The sequence below is a fragment of the Momordica charantia genome (genome assembly GCF_013281855.1).
Source record: "Momordica charantia cultivar OHB3-1 chromosome 5 unlocalized genomic scaffold, Mcharantia_2.0 BLBB01000005.1, whole genome shotgun sequence".
Lineage (NCBI taxonomy): Eukaryota > Viridiplantae > Streptophyta > Magnoliopsida > Cucurbitales > Cucurbitaceae > Momordica > Momordica charantia.
In genome coordinates, this window is record NW_028275163.1 from 6,827,280 (window position 1) to 6,847,554 (window position 20,275).

The following is a 20,275-nucleotide window of genomic DNA, read 5'->3' on the forward strand; positions in this document are numbered from 1 at the left end:
ACTAAAATAATTTGTAAAATAAATAAATATTTGGTAAAATTATATTTTCAATCCTTATATTTTAATCTTAATATTTCAATTTAGTCCTTCTATTTTTAAAATTCCGTGGTTGTCCCTATTTTTATTATGATTGCACCAAAAGGATTTGTGGTTTCGCAATACTATCTATAGTATATATATGATGTGTGTTTATTGAATCTTATTCAATAATTATTATAAAAAATATTATAAAGTAAAGTTGAACGATTCTTAAAGACTATGAAGTAATTTTTGCTACTATTATAAATCTTAAATGGGTGTGGTCTATATATAAAACTTTTAGGTACATGATTTAGATTTAAATTATATATATCACATTAATATATTTTTTTAATATAACAACATATGGAGTGGAGTTTGAACACATGAGTTTCTTTTGTTGAGAATACATGTTTTAACCCGTAGAACTAGAGGCTCAGATTAACACTATCATTTTATTTATATATATATATATATAACCATAACAACCAAAACAAAATTTTATATAAAGTTAGGGACAAAAATAAAATACTTTTGAAGGTAAAAGGATCAAAACAAAATAAGGTAATTAACGGCAAATCTAACCTAATTTATATAAGATGATACAAATTTATAAATTAAAAAATAAATGCAAGTATAACAAAAAAAAAACAAAAACAAAATATAATCCGCGATCTATGATTATAGTCAATCATAAAATTATTTCGGTAAGTGATTATAACATAAAATAAAATCTTACCTAATAATATTACTAAAATTAATCATTGAGGGCTTAATATATAACTGCAGCAACTATTTAAAAAGAAAAACTATATTTATTATTGCTTTTATTAAAAATATATACTTTAAAATTTAAATCTAAATTTTTGTCATTTGTGAAATAGGTGGAGTTTTATTAATGGTGTAGACTTGAGAAAGTAAGAAAAACAAATTTTATATATAAAAAAAAAAAAGAATTGTTGGTATGCTAAACTGAGCTATCAAAAATAAAAATAAAAAAATTAATGAAAAGAGAAAAAACAATTAATTAAAATAATTTGTTTCCCTTCACAATCACATAGAGCGCCTAAATAGAGGCCTAGTTTTCACTTTAACTATATTTAATAAATGTAGCTGTCTGTTCAATACTTCAATAGATCAGCACCGTTGGATAATACAAATCATGTGAATAGATAGTTTAAAAGGTTATTCACATAATTTTCTTTTATTTTAAATCATATTTGATCCTTCGATTTTTATTTTAGTTCGTAATTTTTTAAAATATGTTATTTTAGTCTTTATAATTGTAGCAAAAAAAAAACTTGATATAACATTATTTTTTTCATTCAATACTATATTTATTTAAAGAGAGGAGGATACAAATATAATTGAGTGATTCACCGAACACTTGATAAGAATACTATTACTAACGTACTTAGTGAACTAAACGTGAAAGAAATTGTTCAAGAATTTTGGACAAACTTTGATGGACCATACGAGAGGATTTTCAGAAGATTTTTATAAATTTATATGTACCCTGAACAAGTGTGGGATAACGTGTATATTTATTTATGAATTGATGTTGTACCTATGTAAAATCATCTTTGTCATCTGATCGTGATCATTAACACAAGCGTCAATTCTACCATATCTCTATGCTACTAAGTTACTGGACTTCGCAATATAACTACTTACATCTAAATGACTATCGTCCATGGTCTCAATTGGGTCCAATCAATATCAACATTGACCCAGCATGTGATAGTTGACAACCGTCCAAAGATCATTTTGACAATTTGACATGTTTCATGAATTTTTGTAAAAACCATTTAAAAAAAGGCACATAGAAATAATTTTCATCTAAAGTCTTGAGAACTTGAAATTTTAATAACATATTACATAGAGAGCAAAGTGAGAGGGAGGCATGACTTGCCAGAGAACAAGAGGGTTAAAAGTGAGGTACCATAATTTGTCTACTTGTTCCCTGCCTAATACTTCCTTAGAGAGGAAAAGAAAATTATCTTCCCTCCTCATCTATATTTCTCACTCCTGTCTGTCAAAGATTTAGCTGGAGACTACAAAAATCTCTTGTTGCCATGTGATAGGGTACTATTGTCCGTATTTATTAGTAATATATCACACCTTAGTTTTTTTATAGTATAATATGTGGGAATGGAAATTCGAACTCGCGGTTTTTGGTCAGAGATATGTATTCAACCAGTTGAGGTTGGAACCACATCTTTATTTAGTTAACAAACATAGGTCCTTACCTTTACTATTTTCACTCATTATTTTCTATCCTAACATAATTTTAAAATGATGTAGGATTCACAACATAAAATAATAATTTTCTTTTAGTATTGAAGATATCAGACTGAATATCCAACTCTAAACAAGTAAGATGACTCACCTGTTGAACTATACTCGAGTTTAATAACGAGCAAAAGAGTCAGAAATTTTGCCACTAAACATGGAAATAGAAGAAGAGGATTAAAGAAAAAAAGAAGCACAGAAAGCGAAGTAAGAGGAGGCAAAAGAACAGCAGAGAGGGCAAAGCAGGCGACAATAAGCCAAAAATGGCCTTCATATTCTCTCTCTCTTTCCCTTCACAATCACATCCCTGTTTCTGTTTTCCCTCCTCATCCTTCGCTTCCATTTCTCTTCTTTCCCTCTTTTCCAATGCACTTTCTCCTCTTCCCTTTACTCTAACTGTGCTGCGCCAACGGCATTGATTCACAGTTTTTTGTTCCATTGATGGGTTTCCTCAGATTTCTGCTTCTTCCCCTTCTGGGATTCATGGCGCTTCTTCTCCCCTGCTGCTGCATTGCCGGAAATGGCGTTTCCCCCCAACTCAACGACGACATTCTCGGCCTCATAGTCTTCAAATCCGACCTCCACGACCCCTCTTCCTCTCTCGCCTCCTGGAATGAGGATGACGAATCCCCATGTTCCTGGCGCTTCGTTAAATGCAACCCTGTTAGTGGCAGAGTTTCCGAAGTTTCGATCGATGGATTGGGGTTGGCTGGGAGAATCGGGAGAGGGCTGGAGAAATTGCAGCATCTCAAGGTATTGTCACTCTCTAACAATAATTTCACCTCCAATCTCAGCCCTGAGCTTGTTCTTCCCGCGAGTCTTGAGAGAGTTAATTTCAGTCGCAATGGTCTCTCTGGCCGGATACCCAGTTCTGTAATCGCCATGTCCTCCGTTAGATTTCTTGATTTTTCTGATAATCTCTTCTCTGGGCCTCTTTCTGATGAAATGTTTATCAACTGCTCGTCGCTTCATTTTGTCTCGTTTGCATCTAATTTGCTTGAAGGCCCTGTCCCCAAGACGTTACTCACAAGGTGTTTGTATTTAAACACTCTGAATCTCTCCACCAATCGGTTCTCCGGTAGCTTGGATTTTGCTCCGGGGATTTGGTCCTTGACAAGGCTCCGAACTCTGGATCTTTCAAATAATGCCCTCTCTGGATATTTCCCACAAGGAATCTCAGCCATTCATAACTTAAAAGAGCTCAAGCTGCAGAGCAACCAGTTTTCAGGGCCATTGCCTTCAGATTTAGGACTATGCCCCCACTTGGGCTCATTAGACGTCAGCCGAAACCGCCTCGCCGGACCGCTACCGGAGTCGATGAGGCTCCTAACTTCCTTGACCTTCTTGGACATAGGATTCAACACGTTCTCCGGGGAGTTTCCACAGTGGATTGGGAACATGACCAGTTTGGAGTACGTGGATTTCTACAGCAATGGCTTCACTGGGAGCCTCCCTCTGGAAATGGGTGGCCTGAGATCTGTCAAATTCATGAGTTTCTCAAACAACAAGCTATCCGGGAACATCCCAAAGTCATTGATGGACTGTTCAAAGCTTTCTGTGATCAAGCTTGGAGGAAACAGCTTCAATGGCGGGCTGCCTGAGGGGCTGTTTGAACTGGGTTTGGAGGAGATTGATTTTTCTCACAACGAGCTCACTGGATCAATCCCATCAGGATCAAGTAGGCTGTATGAGAGTCTTACAAGGTTGGATTTGTCTAGGAACAATTTGAAAGGGAATTTTCCTGCAGAAATGGGGTTGTATAAGAATTTGAGGTACTTGAATCTGTCATTGAACAATTTGCAGGCAAAGATTCCACCAGAAATGGGGTTTTTTCAGAACTTGAGTGTGTTGGACCTCAGAAGCAGTGCTGTGTATGGTGAAATCCCTGGAGACTTGTGTGATTCTGGGAGTTTGGGGATTCTTCAGCTTGATGGGAACTCGTTGAGTGGCCCAATTCCTGATCAGATTGGGAACTGTCTCTCACTTTACTTGCTGTAAGTATCATACCACTCTGTGGTCCCTCCTTTTTTTTCCCCTTTTTTTTCTAGGTAATTTCATCCCATTCAACTTCAAACTTATGTTTCTTTATAAGCAAAATTGTTTTTGATTCTTGTGCTTTTTTTTTCTGGGTGGGATTTTAATTTCATAAAAGAACCCTCAAATTTGGTAAATCTTTTTATGAACCAAGTTTTTTTTTTTTTTCCCTAAAGATTTGTGGTTGAGTGTAATCATTTTGGTAGTTGGGCCAGACTATTTCTCGTTGGGGATTTTTTCTTTCTTTCTTTTGGGTAAGGCTTGGGCAATTTGGTGTTGGATTCGGGCTGTTTTTGGTTGTTTGATTTTGTAATTGGTTTTGTGTATTGCAAAATTTTTAAAATCAAATTTTTATTTTTTTGTTATTCGAGCTGGTTACCAATATACTCCTAGATATTAGGAAGTAACTTATATATTTGATATTAGGTATATTATATACTGATATATTGAATCTAAACCAATCACTTTAACGTGAAGTATATAAGTCACACTAAATATATATGAATAATATATTTACTAATAAATCTTTTCAAGTTAGGATTCTTATTAAGTAACATAGTAGGTTTCTTATTAACATATTAAGTATATCTTTTTTTTTTCTTTTCTTAAAAACAACATATCAAGTATATCGGTTAGAAGAAGAAAAGTTTAAATTTCTACAAACTTCTTAGAAATTTGGATGAGGAATTGGAAACTTTCTTTTCTTAATTAGTCTAATTCCAACTTTAAATTTCTATTGACTCATTAACTATCCTGTCATATAACATTAACATTCAACAACCTATAATTGATAAATGTTAAATAGTAAGAAATTAAATTGAAACTTTTTATACAGCAGGGAGTACGTTGAAAAAACAGAACACATTGGAAAAATAAAAATACTCAACATTTACTTTTTGTTATTAAATTACCAAAACATAGTGTACTAAAAATACAGGACCGAATATTTATATAACAATAATTTGAAATTATGTGCAAATTATATTAAATATGATCATATGATGGTTTAACTTTTGTATGGCAGGAGTTTGTCCCACAACAATCTTAGTGGATCAATTCCAAAGTCAATCTCCAAGCTAAGCAAATTAGAAATTCTAAGACTAGAATCAAATGAACTAAGTGGAGAAATACCCCAAGAACTTGGAGTTCTTCAAAATCTTCTTGCTGTTAACATTTCTTACAATAGGCTCACAGGCAGGCTCCCAGTTGGTGGCATTTTCCCAAGCTTGGACCAAAGTGCTTTGCAAGGTAACTTGGGAATCTGCTCCCCTTTGCTTAAGGGACCTTGTAAAATGAATGTCCCTAAGCCCCTTGTTCTTGACCCCAATGCCTATCCCACACAAATGGGTCCCCAAAGCAGCAGAAACAAGCCCTCTGAATACTCTAAGCCTTCCCACCATGTGTTCTTCAGTGTCTCTGCCGTTGTTGCCATTTCTGCTGCCACTTTGATTGCCATTGGGGTTCTTGTGATCACCTTGCTGAATGTCTCGGCTCGGAGGAGATCGCTTGCGTTTGTCGACAATGCCCTGGAGAGTATGTGCTCTAGCTCTTCGAAATCGGGGACTGTGGCGGCTGGAAAGCTTATCTTGTTTGATTCGAGTTCGAGGGGGTCCCCAAACTGGGTTAGTAACCATGAAGAGTTGCTCAATAAGGCTTCGGAGATTGGTGGGGGAGTTTTCGGAACGGTTTATAAGGTTTCATTGGGGGGAGATGGAGGAGGAGGGAGAGTTGTGGCTATCAAGAAGCTTGTGAAATCAAACATGATCCAGAACCTGGAAGATTTCGACCGGGAAATTCGAATTTTGGGGAAGGTCAAGCACCCGAATCTGATCAGCTTGAAGGGTTACTACTGGACTACTCAAACTCAGCTGTTGGTGATGGAGTATGCTCCCAATGGAAGTCTTCAAACTCAACTCCATGGAAGGCTTCCTTCAACTCCACCACTGTCTTGGGAAAACAGGTTCAAGATTGTGCTTGGGACAGCCAAAGGACTTGCACATCTACACCACTCATTCCGCCCGCCAATCGTTCACTACAATCTCAAGCCAAGCAACATCTTGCTTGACGACAACTTCAACCCGAAGATCTGCGATTACGGGCTGGCAAGGCTGCTAACAAAGCTCGACAAGCACGTCGTGAACAACAGATTCCAGAGTGCATTGGGGTATGTTGCACCAGAGTTGGCATGCCAGAGCATAAGGGTGAACGAGAAATGCGACGTACACGGGTTCGGGGTGATGATTCTGGAGATCGTGACGGGACGGAGGCCGGTGGAGTATGGAGAGGACAATGTGGTGATCTTGACAGACCATGTGAGGTATTTGCTTGAGAGGGGAAATGTGTTGGAGTGTATAGACGCAAGCATGGGTGAATATTTAGAAGATGAAGTTGTGCCAATTCTGAAACTGGCTTTGGTTTGCACTTCTCAAATTCCTTCAAGCAGGCCTTCAATGGCGGAAGTGGTGCAGATTCTACAGGTCATACAGGCTCCAGTTCCACAGAGAATAGAAGCATTTTGAATTTGAAATGTGATGTTTATTTTTCTTGTCTCTTTGAAGTTATAATGGATTGTTGTTTAGTAGTGGACTTTTGTTTTTTTCTTTTTAATTCTTTGTTTTTAGTTGGTGACGTGAATTAACTTAATGATTTTGTAATTTTGCCTTATCCAAGATGAAAAAGCTTGAAGAATAAAATGGCGATTTTAAAATTATGTGAAGTACGATTTGCTAAGGTATATTAGAATAAAAACATTGGTTTTACTTATTCAAATTATTTATATGTTTTCTTAAAAAATATATGTGATAATTGAAAAAAATATTTTTAAAAAATATTATATTCATAAATTAATTTTTTAAACAAAATACATATTTATAAATAATTTTAAAAAATAAAGTTACCGATTGTATAAACTCGACGCATGTCTCATCCCCCAATCAGCAAACTTCCAATATTAAGAGGGACTCATAGGATTAGTTTACTATAAATTCTTGTGGAAAATTACACTAAAATTCCATAGGGATTTTCGCAAAATGTTTATTTTACAAATCTATTAGATTCTGTTAGTCTCTAAACTTAAAATTGAAAAACTATTTCATCTCTAAGCTTTAAAAAAAAAAAAAAAATTAATTCTTGTTATTAGTCTACCTCTTTATATCATCCACTCCAAACTCAATACATGGCCCACCCGCATTAAAACACACATTCAAAGCCACATTATTCAGGGATGTTAGTAAAATTGAATCTCAATATATCTGTAAACCAATTACGTTAAATCTAAAATAATATTAATAGATTTATTGACACACATATATAATAATAATAAATTTATATAATTATTATTTTACAATATTATATAATTTATAATATATTATATTTTACATTTTACATTTTTTTTCTAATAGGAATAAAATGAATTTATAATATTATATAATATATTAATCAAAGTTGTTTTCATTCCTATATTATTCTACATTTTAATCTTATAAATTCAAAATTTTCACTGTTATCACAGAATTCAAAAAACAGTTTTCGAATTAACAGAATCTAAACTTAGATTACATACCACCAAACAAACCCCACGCAACTAGAATGCACATTTTACAAATTCAAGACAGGCATAAAAATGAATCTAAAAATCTAAGTAAAATAAACATTTTGAAATTTCATAAACAAGGAGAGGCGGCAGAGCTAAGCTAAGCGCACGAATTTTGGAACATTTAAAAACAATGATATTGACTAAAATTAAAAATAGATTACAGCAACTCAAATTCGAGTCGTCATATCAAATAAAATCTCTAGTTTTACCCTTCTCAAAATTCAGATTGCTTTAACCATATGCATTACAAAAAGTAGACGCAGCGAAGAGAATAGACCTTCTTAAAGCGTCAAAAATCAATTGTCGTGCAAAGCCTTCATCAAATGGAGTCGGTTGAAACTCTGTCCGGCAACCCTGAAACAAATTTCAATACATCAAATATTATTCGACTTCAAGAGCATTGAGGAACCCTAGAAAATATTTGTTTGCTTCTACCACAGAACATACCCATTAATTTGGTTGCAGTAATTTGCTATTTGATTCGTTATGAGATAGCTATCCAAACGCGATGGCTCGGGGAGTGGTTTAAAGATCGGGTTTGAAGGATCCTCCTCAGGGAGAGGTTCTTCTCCTGCTGCCTTCCTCGTCATGTTCTCGGCCCTACGAAACAAATTCCGCATTATTTTGTATTTGTTGATATGAAAATGTATCTTAAAATTGTTTCGACTGAAAGATTCATGTTAAAACTCCAAACCCAAGAAAGAATTTTGAACCAGGATCAATTATGCAACAGAAATGAACAAAAATGCAGTCTTAAATGTGCTGAGAGAAGATTCACCTTCTCTTCTGAAGCCATGCTTGCTGCTGGGCTTGCTGACGGGTCAGGCTCCGATAATAGAATTGAAACTGGAAAAGATAAAAAGGAACGTTGAATTATGATGTGCCACAAACCAACCATAAAACAACAACTTCAGAAACAGAGGATACGAACCTTCTGCTGCTCCACTGACAAATCATCCATACACTCGATCAGAAATTCCACATTCCTCTCCATAAATGGGTTGGTTGAAAGTTGCAGTCGGTCATAATCACACTGAAAGAGAAATAATCTTATCAAGAAAAGAGAGAGAGAGAGAGAGATGATAATCATAATATTAAGATCATCTACATTAAACAGTACCCTCAAACCATATTACCTGGGTGACTGGAGAGTCGGCTTCAAGCTCCGTCATAAAAGCACTAATCAGAGCTGAATTTGAAACTTTTATCTGAAAGACACCAAGAAATTGGGCAAAGATTATGTTATATTGTCCACTTAAGAAGCCTATCCACCTAAAATGTCTTTCGAATTGTGCATAAACAACCATTTTAGTCCTTACAATTCATTTTTGTAAATTATTTAACAAAAAACAAATTTTAGGAACGTCTTTTGATTATTCACTTTCACCTCATGAAAACGTATGTATATCAGTATATGTCGAACATTTGTCGGCTTTGGATTTCATAATGTATTTCAGTTTTTGCTAATGAATCGATGAAAAATTAGTGGCAACGACTAAAATAGTTTTTGAATATATTTTTTTTATGCGAAGTATGGGAACTAGAATAAAATATTTGAAGGTTGAGAGACTAATACATAGAATATTAAAAAGTTTAAGAACCAAAGCAAAATGTACAGAAGTCCAAAGAACAAAAAAAGATTTAAACCACAGAAAAGGAGGCAATAAGGAACACAAAATAATCATTCGACAGTCTCAATAATAATCTACAATGCCATAAGAGAAACATGACTATAGACAGTTTTTTCGTTATGAAAACGAACAGATGCAGGCCAAAGTGACTTACAGGTATTTCCTCAAAAATTCCCACCCAGGATAGGTTCTTCTCCCTCAACCTATTGCAGCAAGACATTAATAGATTTCCAACAAGCAACTTCGCTAAAAAGAATAAATAACAATAGCAAAGAAATTACGCACTTCTCTCCTGTGAAGTTGTTACTGCGGTAAAGCTCCATAAAAGAATCTGAAAGCTTCAACGCTTTCAGAGCTAAGACGCCTTGATTGGACCTCGATGGGTCATAAATTATGCAGACACATCGTCTAATATTTTCCTGCAAAATTATGTTTTAATAGGATGGCCTACCTACTAAAATGTAAAACCAAGTGAAAATAAGAAAGATTGCAACCCAGCAATAAAAAGGCGGCAGAAATTTTGGTTGGCGACAAAATTCTCCCTCTCAGGATGTAGGATGCAAGATGCTTTCCACCATCCCAATTAGAAATTCTCATTCCATCTCTTATTCTACCCTTATCACTTTCTACACTTCCACTCTACGATCGAAACCTTCATCCTAGAATTCAATTATCCAGGTAAAGATTCCTTTCATACCTTTAAAGTTGAAACGAAGGAATTTCAGTTTTTGCAAGGGCAGAACAGAAGGAAGATCTTCCCTCTCCTTCCTTATTAAAGAAGAAAGCAACTGGAAGAAGTGCTTTCTTCCCCTATGAACCAAGAAGGAAGAACTGGTCTAAATAAAAAACATTGACCATGATCTTGACAAGAACCACACAAGTGGTCACAATAGTTTATAAAAAATACAGATACAGAGAGAAAAGAGATCTCTAATATTCTGATAGTTAATCAGAAAAGCTTCCAATTCTGAAGATACAAACACATGTAACGCCTATAAAAATATTTGAACTTCTAAATTACTGAGTTAAGGAAAAAATATAAATTGGAACTCCCAATATTAGAAAAATCATTACAACAATTTTAAAAATAAATAAGATATAAATAAAGAATGAATAAACTAATACCTGATAGTTCATAAAGGTCTCAATCAGCTCTACTGTCTGATATGAACCTAAAAAGGTTGACTGGTACCTGAATATGATTAAGAAAAATGTAAACTACAAAAAATGAAAAATGGGAAGAAATAGTTTCACTTTCAGTCTAAGTTTATCTTTCAATAATGTCGACCAAGTCAGCCAAAGGGCTCAACTAACATGACAGGGTGAGTTAGTAGTTAACATATATCACCGATCCCAGGTCCCAAGGAACAGAACACTTACTTTGGCATTAATGTAGCCAAAGGAACACCCATATGAAGCATCAACCTTACATTTATATTCCCAAATTCACAAAAATATGTCTGTATCCGACAAAACAACCAAGACATGAGCAAGTTTTCTAATCCTTAATACAATATGATCGAAAATCGGGTTTCAGTCATGGCTTAGATAATCTCTAATAGTTAGGCAGAAGTAAAATATTAACAGTTACATAATAGTTTTTTTTAAAGTACCAAAAAGAACAAAACACCGTCTCACACTATATGAGCAACAAAAACAATTGTAACAATATGGAAAAATAAAACCATTCAGAAAACAAGTGAATGCATGTGAACAGAAAGAAGAAACATACACTCATATACACATTATTTGCCTCGTATTAATGTCAAGTCCTCCACGTACATGCACTATTATAAACCTAAGCTTACCATCCGACAGTATTATTGTCAACATTGACTTCTCTCAGACATCTCATCATTTCAAGCTGGTAATTAGCACCATCAGCTTCAATCTCCTCATCCTCCTCCCGAGTCTAACAAATTCATGTTAACAAGTTAAATGAAGTTTAACGTAGAAAATATTTCCCCAATAACACAACTCAAAAGTATCTGCCTCGCCATACCGGGAAGGGAAAGCAATTAGTAACTTCAAGAGTGCTACCAACATCTAACCCTAGAAGTTGCCCAGTCACAAGAGCTGGAGAAAACTCCTTGCAATGCTTGATTATCTTCAATATAACCTGTAGAAGATGATACAAAGGGTTTTTACCTTAGCATAGGGACAGAAGATCAAGAAGCTAACAAAACTTAATTTTTCCCAGTAAAACAAACCAAATACTCAAAAGTAAAAATTATTTTCCCTTCATTTTATTTCTATCCATGTGTCCAGACCAGTTGCGCGCACCTAGACTAATCACGGCTCAACCATCTCACCCTACTACATTTAGTTGACAAGGTAACCGTCTAGACCCTCTAAGACCAGTTGCGCGCACCTAGACTAATCACGGGTCAACCGTCTCACCTTACTACATTTAGTTGACAAGGTAACCGTCTGACCCTCTAAGCCCTTTGCTATTTAGATTGGCCCTTATTAACCACTATCCCACTATCCCATGATGGTTAAAAATTATTTTTCCTTCATAAAGAATACAATCACGGCAGGTAGCAAAAACGGAAGTACGACAATATTGAATCCGTGGAACATTAGGATAATTAATCAAGCATTCTAAGCTGGAAGGCTCACAAATTGTCATTATTTCAAACGGAAAAATGGGGTTGCATAACGCTAAATACTTCGTCATAACCACTACAAAAAGAAATAACTTGTGAACGAAGAACAACAGGAAATCTCGCGAAGGATTAAATAATAACTTCCAAAATTTTTACATGAAAGACCTAATTAGTTTCAATGCTATTGAATCAAATCAGACGAAAATTAAGAAAGAAAAGTGGAGAAAATTACCAATCCTTCAATCTGAACAAATTTAAGAGGGGAAGCAACCTCCTCTGTAGCAGCTACCTGTAGGAAAGATCTAGCCATCGCTGCAACACCAAATACGCATTCAACAACATTAATAGGCACAAAATCACACTTTTGAATCAAAATTTCAAATGCAATAAACCGTGAGAGAGAGAGAAGATAGGTTGTACGTACTGTTTGCCATGATTAGCGATTCGTAAAGCTCGAGAAGTAAGAAGAAGGAGCTGAAATGAATCGCAGAAGCAGCTACGTCTTTCGGAGGAGCAGAAGGGAGAGTTTTTGTGAATAAACCCTACCAGCGGCGGCACGGTCCGGTGATGGGCAGGAGGAGCAACGACTTCCACAATGGGCCCAATTCAATTTGTAATGGGCCGGATATGTGGTTATTTTCACTATGGGCCCAAGCCCAACCAAAGAAAGACATAAAAAATTCACTTTAGGGCTACGATTATTTTTATATTTTTTCTGATTTAAATAATCACTCGTTTATTAATAATTTTCTTTCTATTTCGAGACACTTGCATTGCACATGATTAGAATTATTATTGTATAAATATATCTCGTATTATTTTTATACTTTTAATATTTTACTAAAATAAGGTTTACATCAAGTGACTAATTAAAACATATTATTACTAAAGATAGATAAATAGTTTCAACTTTAAATATTTACCATCATTTATCACATTATTATTAAGAGAGTCCGTCATTCTAAATTTTACTCCATATTTAGTTTTTTTAATTTTTCATTTAATATTAAAATCAAACAGTACTTGACTTTTTTTCAAAAAAAAAAAGAAAGTTTTGATTAAATCGATTAAGTGAAAATGCATCAATAATAATAAACACATGAGAATGACAACACACTATTTTCCTTTCTGTGGGTTTTCTTCCGATTTGAAAGTCAGTATCATCATCAGGTTTAAAGCTCAAAAATTGGCCCACTTGACTAGCTTAGCCCAACCCAACCTATCCATAAAATTAGATTGGATATGGATATTTGTTTTTTAAATCTGTTGGTCTATGAGACGAGTCGTTTGATTGACCTATTTGGATGGACCCAAAACCCTAATCCAATATAGTCCAATATTATATATATATATATATTTTTTGTCAATTAATATTTAGGGTTTTTATTTTTTTTAAATTTGTTAATATTAATATTGTAATACAATTTAATTTTTTAAAAATCAACATAAATTAAATTGTGAAAATATGATATAAAAAAATTTATTGATAATTTTTAAAAAATTAAAAATGAACATCAAATAAAAACACAAATTTTAGAATTAAGAATTTAGTTTGAAAAAAGTATTTAAAAAAACAAAATTTTAATAATTAAAAGTAATTTATTATATAGGTTAATTTAAATTCGATTGGATTCAACTTTAATCTATTAGTTTAGGTTTTAGTGGTTGGAGCTGTCTCGAACCTAGGTCCGTAACACTTTGACTTAGATCAAGTTTGAGGCTATGTTTCTTTGAATCCAGTTGGGGCCGACCGACGCAATATTGAGTGTGAGTCGCAGGTATGAACTTCCATAATCCAAATTTGTTTGTTAAAAATAAATAATAAATAAATAAAACTCTTTTTAAACTTATTTTTCAAATTTAAAAGGGAAAAAACCCTAATTAAATTTACCCTTCATTTTTAAAACATTAAAACAAATGAAAACTCTCCCATGGGCTCGTTGTATAAAAGGAGTTCGTAGAGCGCAGAAACCCTAACAAGGTTCTCTCATGAAAAACGCAGACCGCCGGGAGCTTCGGAGATCGAAATTCGAGCCTCCGATCAACTTCTCCTTGCGGATCGAGAGAATCTGACAACGAAGAAGGCATCTCAGAAAGCCAGTTCCTGCTTTTTCCGATGGGTTCTCGGCTCGCTATGATGCCTACAGTTTCTTTACGTTTCTCCTCTACTTCTCCTCTTTGATTCCGAATCTTCTTTGTTTCCTTGTTGATTTAGGGTTTGCGAAATCGAAGTTTGTTATAGATTGCTTTCGTCGGGGCTCTTTGGATTCTGATTGAGATTTTTCTTCTCGTTGTTTGAATTTGGGATTTTGCGCTGCGATTTTTTTTTCTTAGGAAATGGTTGTGTTTCTGGAGAAGCTTTTTAAAAGAAAATTAATTGGTTTATGAGTAAGTTCTTGACAATCACATGTTAACTACAATGATGTTAATTACTGGATTTGGTTAGCTTGACATGCCAAATCTAGTCTAGTTTTTCTATCAAATGCAAACATATGTTAAAATTTTATTTTGACTATGCATTTTAAAATTAATACCGACTGATGGTATGTGGTTAACTTCTAAAATAATCTTTAAAAAGTTAAAAGAAAATATTCACATTGTACCCTTTCAATAATATTTTTTTTCGTACTCGGAAATTAGTATCAAGCTTTAAAACATATTTTTCTAAATTTCTTAGTCATATACAAGTGGGTGGCAAAAGAAGTGGAATTACAATTAAAAAACACTTGGTCATACGATTCTATTAAAAAATACATTTAATTAGTTTAAACTAATGATTTAGTTTTTTAACTTGGGTTAAGCTACCGTTTTCGTTATGATTTTGTATTAGTTCGTGTCGCTCCAGTCCGAGGATGCCATTGAATTGATCTGATTAGCGTCTTTAATTCCTCGAGCATGTGGTCTGAATCAAATTTGATTTCGGCTTTTGAAAGTTGTAATAAGAAGGGAGGGTGGGGACTACAAATTTCTCGCAGAAATGGACCATGAAGGGATATGAGAAGTCCTCCAGACGGTGGGGGACGTTTTTCTTTGTAATTTCCTTTTTCTTAATTTGTTCAAGTTTCCACGGAACCAATTCTGAACCTATTAGATTCTAACCGAATACTTAGTACATGGACTAAATCATCACTATCCATACGCGGGTCGAGCTCTCCCACTAAGAAAAGAGAGGTGAATTATTGGTAGAAAGCCTAGTATTCAATCCTGAAATCTGAACGATTCGGAGAAGAATCCACAGCACCTAGAACATCGATTCGATCTTACAACTTACATTTGAATGTGAATGCAAGTTACATCAAAAGTAGAAATTTAAGAATATGGAACTCCCAGACCAAGTTCCAAGTTCCATAAGGTACATGATCTTTCTCCGTAAAATCTACAAGTTTTTTACTTTTTTTCATTTATAAAAAGTATTAATTTGTCCTAAGATAAATTGTATTTAAATCAATTTTACAAAATGAATGGTAAATAATTCTCTTTTTTTCAAAATCACTCATTCTTCCCTAGTTTCAAACACACCCATATTTTGTTCTCGAAGAACTCCCTATTTAAAATGTTTGTATTTGGAAGTAACATAAAATGTTTTTGAAAAGTTTAAAAACCTCCGTTTAATTTAGAGAAAACAAATTACTTGACTAATAAACATTTTCAATAATCTAAAATTAAATGCATATTTGATAGCGATTTTCAACAAAAATAAAACCTTTTTTGTATGCATTTTATGATGGATTGCTAATTAACAAAAGCAATTAACTCTACAAATCATGCCATTGGAGTTATTGAATTTGTTGGTTCTTTATTATTCGAGATGGACTTTACTCAACTAAACACACCAAAATTCAAAATTCAAATTCTCTTTGTTACATGAAATATGTTTACTCTTATAACACTTGCATCCTATTTATGAACTCTTTCTTGGACGTGTAGTAAAAATTATTGGATACCTATTACCTACCTAAAAAAAATTTATAGACAATGAAAATTTAGGGATCCATTAAATTATAAATCACTTTAGTCACCCCCATTAAATGGTAAAAAAAGAAAATAATAATTATATTAGTATTTGGTCCATATATTATTGTTAGAATAGGTTTTCAAATATTCTGCAACTTTAAAGGGTTCAATGACAAATTATTTTCATAATTTTGGTTTACCATCCTTTGTCCAAAAACACTATTGATTCATCATTAGTAAGCACTTCTTTTTTCCGGAAGTACTTGCAAGTCACTTTCAAATTTGATGAGTTTGAACGGGAAGTGCTTTTAGTATACACTAATGTTTTGAGTGATGCGAAAAGTACTCACAAAATATAGATGAGTCGAGCCTTGAAGAAGTACATTTTGAAATTAAGCCATATAGAAATACACATCAACGGGTCGATCATTGAAGAACTATACCCTACAAATGAGACCAACCAATGACCAATATTAGCAATCGTTTAGGCTTGTTGGCCGACGAGCTCACAAATCGGTCTAGTCAACCACGGGTCAACCCAACCACAAGACATTAAGCCATGACCCACTATAAGCCAACTAAGCCGAAGGTTCAGATAAAGGCAACATAAAGAGATTCTCTCAACCATCAATGAGCCAAGCTGTTGTCAAATTCAAAATTATGAGATTTAAATAGTTCAAAAAGGAGAAGATATCCAAATCATAACTCTAGGTTTTATACTTTATAAATAAATAGTAAATACTTATAACCAAGTATGCAATAAAACCCTACCTTTTCCTATAATTCACATAAAATCTCGTTTTTTACTTAAGCATTGGAGTATGTAGTGAACATCATACGTGTCATCTATCTATTTTGTAGGCTTCGTTGACATAAAAGTTAATTAATAATAAAGATTATTTTTTTCTAATTATTATATTACAAATAAGAAAATAGTGGTTTGAACTAATAATTTTTAAAGTAGCCAAAGTGAATATAGTTATTAACATGTATCTCCAACCAAAAAGTTGTGGGTTTTTCGATTCTACATCCAAAGTAAGGTACATAACCTCTTGATCAGAGATATATGCTAATTATCAATGAATTATCCTCGCTTTGGCACATAATCAGTCCTATTTCTTTTCAATGGCAATATTTCTTTGATAAAATATTAATTAGTTAGTTGTCGTAAACACTTTCTTTCTCCCCCACCAACTTAGCTAATATCCTCTGTGAATGCGTCTCCAATTGCATAGATACATAATTCAATAAAATCCAAAACCTTTCCCAAAGCGCACCAATTACTTCAGATTCTCCTTCTCATTGCCTTACAACTTACAACCACCGCGGGTTTTCCAATGGCGGTAGCCTCCGCCGCCGCCTCCGCCGCGCCCCTTCTTCACTACCCACTCGCAGCCTCCTCCTCCAACCAACCCCACCGTCGCCATCGCCGCCCGGATGCTATTAGCCTCCGCCACTCTTCAATTTCGATCCCCAATTTCCCTCCGTATCCCCTCAACTGCTCGCCGATTTCCGGACCCCGTCGGCTTGCTACCCGTTTGGGGGATTTTTCTGCCGGCGCTTCCATCGGAGACAGCGATACTGGTGGTTCGACCTCTGTCTCGGACGACGACGGCCTCGTCGGCGAGGACGCTGCGGTTTTTGATCTTTCCAAGCAGAAATTGACGTCGTGGGCTTATTTCACTGTGATTTTGGGGGTTGTTTTGTTCGTGCTCAATGTTGTTTGGATTGATAACTCCGGTGTGGGATTTGGCAAGGCCTTTGTGGACGCTGTTTCTGAACTCTCGGATAGTCATGAGGTTCCCTTCTATTACTTCGATTTCTTTAAATTGTTTCTGGATTGGTATATTTTTTTTTTTACCTGTACAAACAATGCTCATTGTGAATGTGATTCTGTATAACGTTCCCCAAAATGGGAGAGATTATCTTACTCTCAGATAGTTTTTACTGGTTGGTTTTGGTTGAAGCGATTGGATGTCTATAGCTAGTGGTTGGGCTTCCAATTTCATTCCTAATCTGAAGTTTTAGCTTCGTTTCTTTCAAGAAATCCTTCCTGTTAGTGAACTTAAAATCAATGATAGATGTTGAAATTTGAAAATTGTGTTCATTAGTACCATTTTAAATGGGTTTGTTTTCTAATTTTGGGCCATGTGAATTAAATAGATTTGTCAATTTTATGGTAGGCATGTCTAGCTCGGGATAGTTTCTACTGGATTAATGAAAGGAATTTTGAAGTTTAGTGAACTTAATATGTAAAGGGTGGAATTCAAACTTTAAAAGATTATGGACGAAAAATCTTACATGTCTTTGGCTTCTGAATTATGAATGACTGGGAGGATGAACTTAGCATTTGGTTTATATTGTGCATGGCCTTGCTAAATTCCTGAGTCTCACTTGGTTAACATGAATCCAAGTCTTGACTCTTGAAACTTTCTTCTGCAGGTTGTGATGTTGATGCTCATTTCCATTTTTGCCATTGCCCACAGTGGTTTGGCCACTCTTAGAGACCAAGGCGAGAAGCTTGTCGGTGAACGAGCTTTTCGGGTTCTGTTTGCAGGAATTTCTCTACCTTTGGCTGTCAGCACTGTGGTAGGATACCTTCCCTCTTCTTTTCCATTTAACTTGATGATGAAGTTATCTTAATATATATTGTTCCTTAAAAAATTCTGGATGCACACCCATATTGACTTGTTTACGCTAAGGAGTTGAATTCAGGTGTATTTCATTAACCATCGATACGACGGAGTACAATTATGGCAGCTCCAAAGTGTTCCCGGAGTGCATCAGCTCGTGTGGTTCAGTTCATTTATCTCCTTCTTCTTCCTCTATCCTTCAACTTTTAATTTGCTAGAGGTTGCAGCTGTTGATAAACCGAAAATGCACCTTTGGGAAACCGGCATCATTAGAATAACTAGGCATCCACAGGTATGTTTATATTTCCTTAACTTGAACATTCATTACATTTCATTACAATTTCGGGGTTTCATTGCCGTTAATTTGGCTGATAAACAAGGCTTAGGCTCAAATCTCGAACTAGAATTGGTGGCTTCGGCTTGAATCCATTGATAAACTAGAGTTGTCTCATGTTACTTTACTGCATCAAGAATTTTCAATGAACTTTCATACTTTTTATTTTAGTCCCAAAACTTTCAAAAGTTAAAAAGGCTTCTCAGCAAATCTCGGTTTCTCTTCAAAGATGGTTGGGCAGGTGATGTGGTGCTTGGCTCATACCATCTGGATAGGGAACTCTGTTGCAGTGGCAGCTTCCATTGGCTTGATAGGACATCATCTGTTCGGGGTATGGAACGGAGACAGGAGGCTAGCAAAGCGATACGGGGCAGATTTTGAAGCCGTGAAAAGGCGAACGAGCGTCATCCCGTTCGCTGCCATTGTGGACGGGCGTCAAAAGTTGCCCGACGATTATTACAAGGAGTTCATTCGGTTGCCATATTTGTCAATAACTGCACTGACAATGGGTGCGTACCTTGCTCACCCCCTTATGCAAGCTGCAAGTTTCAGGCTTCATTGGTAAGTATATGCAGCTAACTCTTTTGTATCAGATGTATAATTATTGTATAAGCCAAAGCATAGAGTGACACTGGATAGAGAAATTTGAGCTCATGGACTTATTAATTAAATATTTACAAATATAGGAGCTATTTATATATATATATAGCTCAAAGTGGGACTTTTGTAATTTTATATTAATCGAATAAACGAAAATAAATCATTTGTATCAGTTATTTTGCATATCATTAAACAACACTAATTCTCAATTTAGTGTTATTTTTGGTAGTGCTAACTTAAATTTTGACCTTACTTGTTAATTAAGTTTATTTTAAATAAATTAAGAATTCTATTTTCAAGGGCACCTTCCATAATTAATGAAGAGTCGTTTGATAACCATTTTATTTTCCATTTTTTTTTTGCCTAAAAATAAATTTGTTCTCTCAATTTGACTTGGTCTTTTAAGATTCTATTTCTAACCAAACTTTTAGAAGTCAGGAGAGTAAATTTTTAGAAAAAGCTTTTTAAATTAAAAATAATTTATTAATAAATAATAATTGATTTAAAATAAGCAAAGAAATGGTGAGTAATAAAGATTTATTTTTTAAAATAGAAAAGCTAAAAACGAACTCTAT

General features: G+C 34.6%; 3 protein-coding genes across 5 annotated transcripts; 2 read left to right on the plus strand and 1 right to left on the minus strand.

The window, feature by feature from the left end:
- The first annotated feature begins 2,437 nt into the window (after positions 1-2,437).
- LOC111014681 (Leucine-rich receptor-like protein kinase family protein) lies at positions 2,438-7,060 on the plus strand. The gene is made up of 2 exons (XM_022289478.2): positions 2,438-4,304; positions 5,369-7,060. Exons 1-2 carry the CDS (start codon positions 2,752-2,754, stop codon positions 6,861-6,863), a joined length of 3,048 nt encoding a protein of 1,015 aa, XP_022145170.1. The 5' UTR covers positions 2,438-2,751; the 3' UTR covers positions 6,864-7,060.
- Positions 7,061-7,967: 907 nt separating this feature from the next.
- On the minus strand, positions 7,968-12,763 carry TIF3H1 (translation initiation factor 3 subunit H1). Of its 2 annotated transcripts, XM_022289528.2 has the most exons (12): positions 12,604-12,762; positions 12,412-12,491; positions 11,573-11,689; positions 11,379-11,482; positions 10,696-10,762; positions 9,856-9,989; positions 9,725-9,773; positions 9,076-9,147; positions 8,871-8,972; positions 8,718-8,785; positions 8,387-8,539; positions 7,968-8,293 (listed from the first exon to the last, which is right to left on the minus strand). In XM_022289528.2, the coding sequence occupies exons 1-12, from the start codon at positions 12,611-12,613 to the stop codon at positions 8,236-8,238; spliced, it is 1,014 nt and encodes a 337-aa protein (XP_022145220.1). In that variant the 5' UTR covers positions 12,614-12,762; the 3' UTR covers positions 7,968-8,235. The 2 variants fall into 2 exon arrangements, with proteins under 2 accessions (XP_022145220.1, XP_087980688.1); XM_088124562.1 differs by lacking the exons at positions 9,725-9,773; positions 9,856-9,989 and having other exon boundaries at positions 12,604-12,763.
- A 4,553-nt stretch (positions 12,764-17,316) lies between these two features.
- Positions 17,317-19,872, plus strand: Z-ISO (15-cis-zeta-carotene isomerase). Of its 2 annotated transcripts, none has more exons than XM_088124564.1 (4): positions 17,317-17,932; positions 18,576-18,722; positions 18,849-19,058; positions 19,272-19,614. In XM_088124564.1, the coding sequence occupies exons 1-4, from the start codon at positions 17,471-17,473 to the stop codon at positions 19,479-19,481; spliced, it is 1,029 nt and encodes a 342-aa protein (XP_087980690.1). In that variant the 5' UTR covers positions 17,317-17,470; the 3' UTR covers positions 19,482-19,614. The 2 variants fall into 2 exon arrangements, with proteins under 2 accessions (XP_087980690.1, XP_022145219.1); XM_022289527.2 differs by having other exon boundaries at positions 17,324-17,932; positions 19,330-19,872.
- The last annotated feature ends 403 nt before the right edge of the window (positions 19,873-20,275 follow it).

Excerpts from the sequence above, each read along its gene's own strand:
- LOC111014681 (XM_022289478.2), top strand. The coding sequence starts at position 2,752 with ATGGGTTTCCTCAGATTTCTGCTTCTTCCCCTTCTGGGATTCATGGCG. Across the intron at positions 4,305-5,368 it reads TGTCTCTCACTTTACTTGCT|GAGTTTGTCCCACAACAATC; the intron begins GTAAGTATCATA and ends TTTGTATGGCAG.
- TIF3H1 (XM_022289528.2), bottom strand. Across the intron at positions 9,990-10,695 it reads AGACCTTTATGAACTATCAG|GAAAATATTAGACGATGTGT; the intron begins GTATTAGTTTAT and ends ATAATTTTGCAG. Across the intron at positions 8,540-8,717 it reads GCATGGCTTCAGAAGAGAAG|GGCCGAGAACATGACGAGGA; the intron begins GTGAATCTTCTC and ends TTTGTTTCGTAG.
- Z-ISO (XM_022289527.2), top strand. The coding sequence starts at position 17,471 with ATGGCGGTAGCCTCCGCCGCCGCCTCCGCCGCGCCCCTTCTTCACTAC. Across the intron at positions 18,723-18,848 it reads CTTTGGCTGTCAGCACTGTG|GTGTATTTCATTAACCATCG; the intron begins GTAGGATACCTT and ends AGTTGAATTCAG. Across the intron at positions 19,059-19,329 it reads GAATAACTAGGCATCCACAG|ATGGTTGGGCAGGTGATGTG; the intron begins GTATGTTTATAT and ends TTCTCTTCAAAG.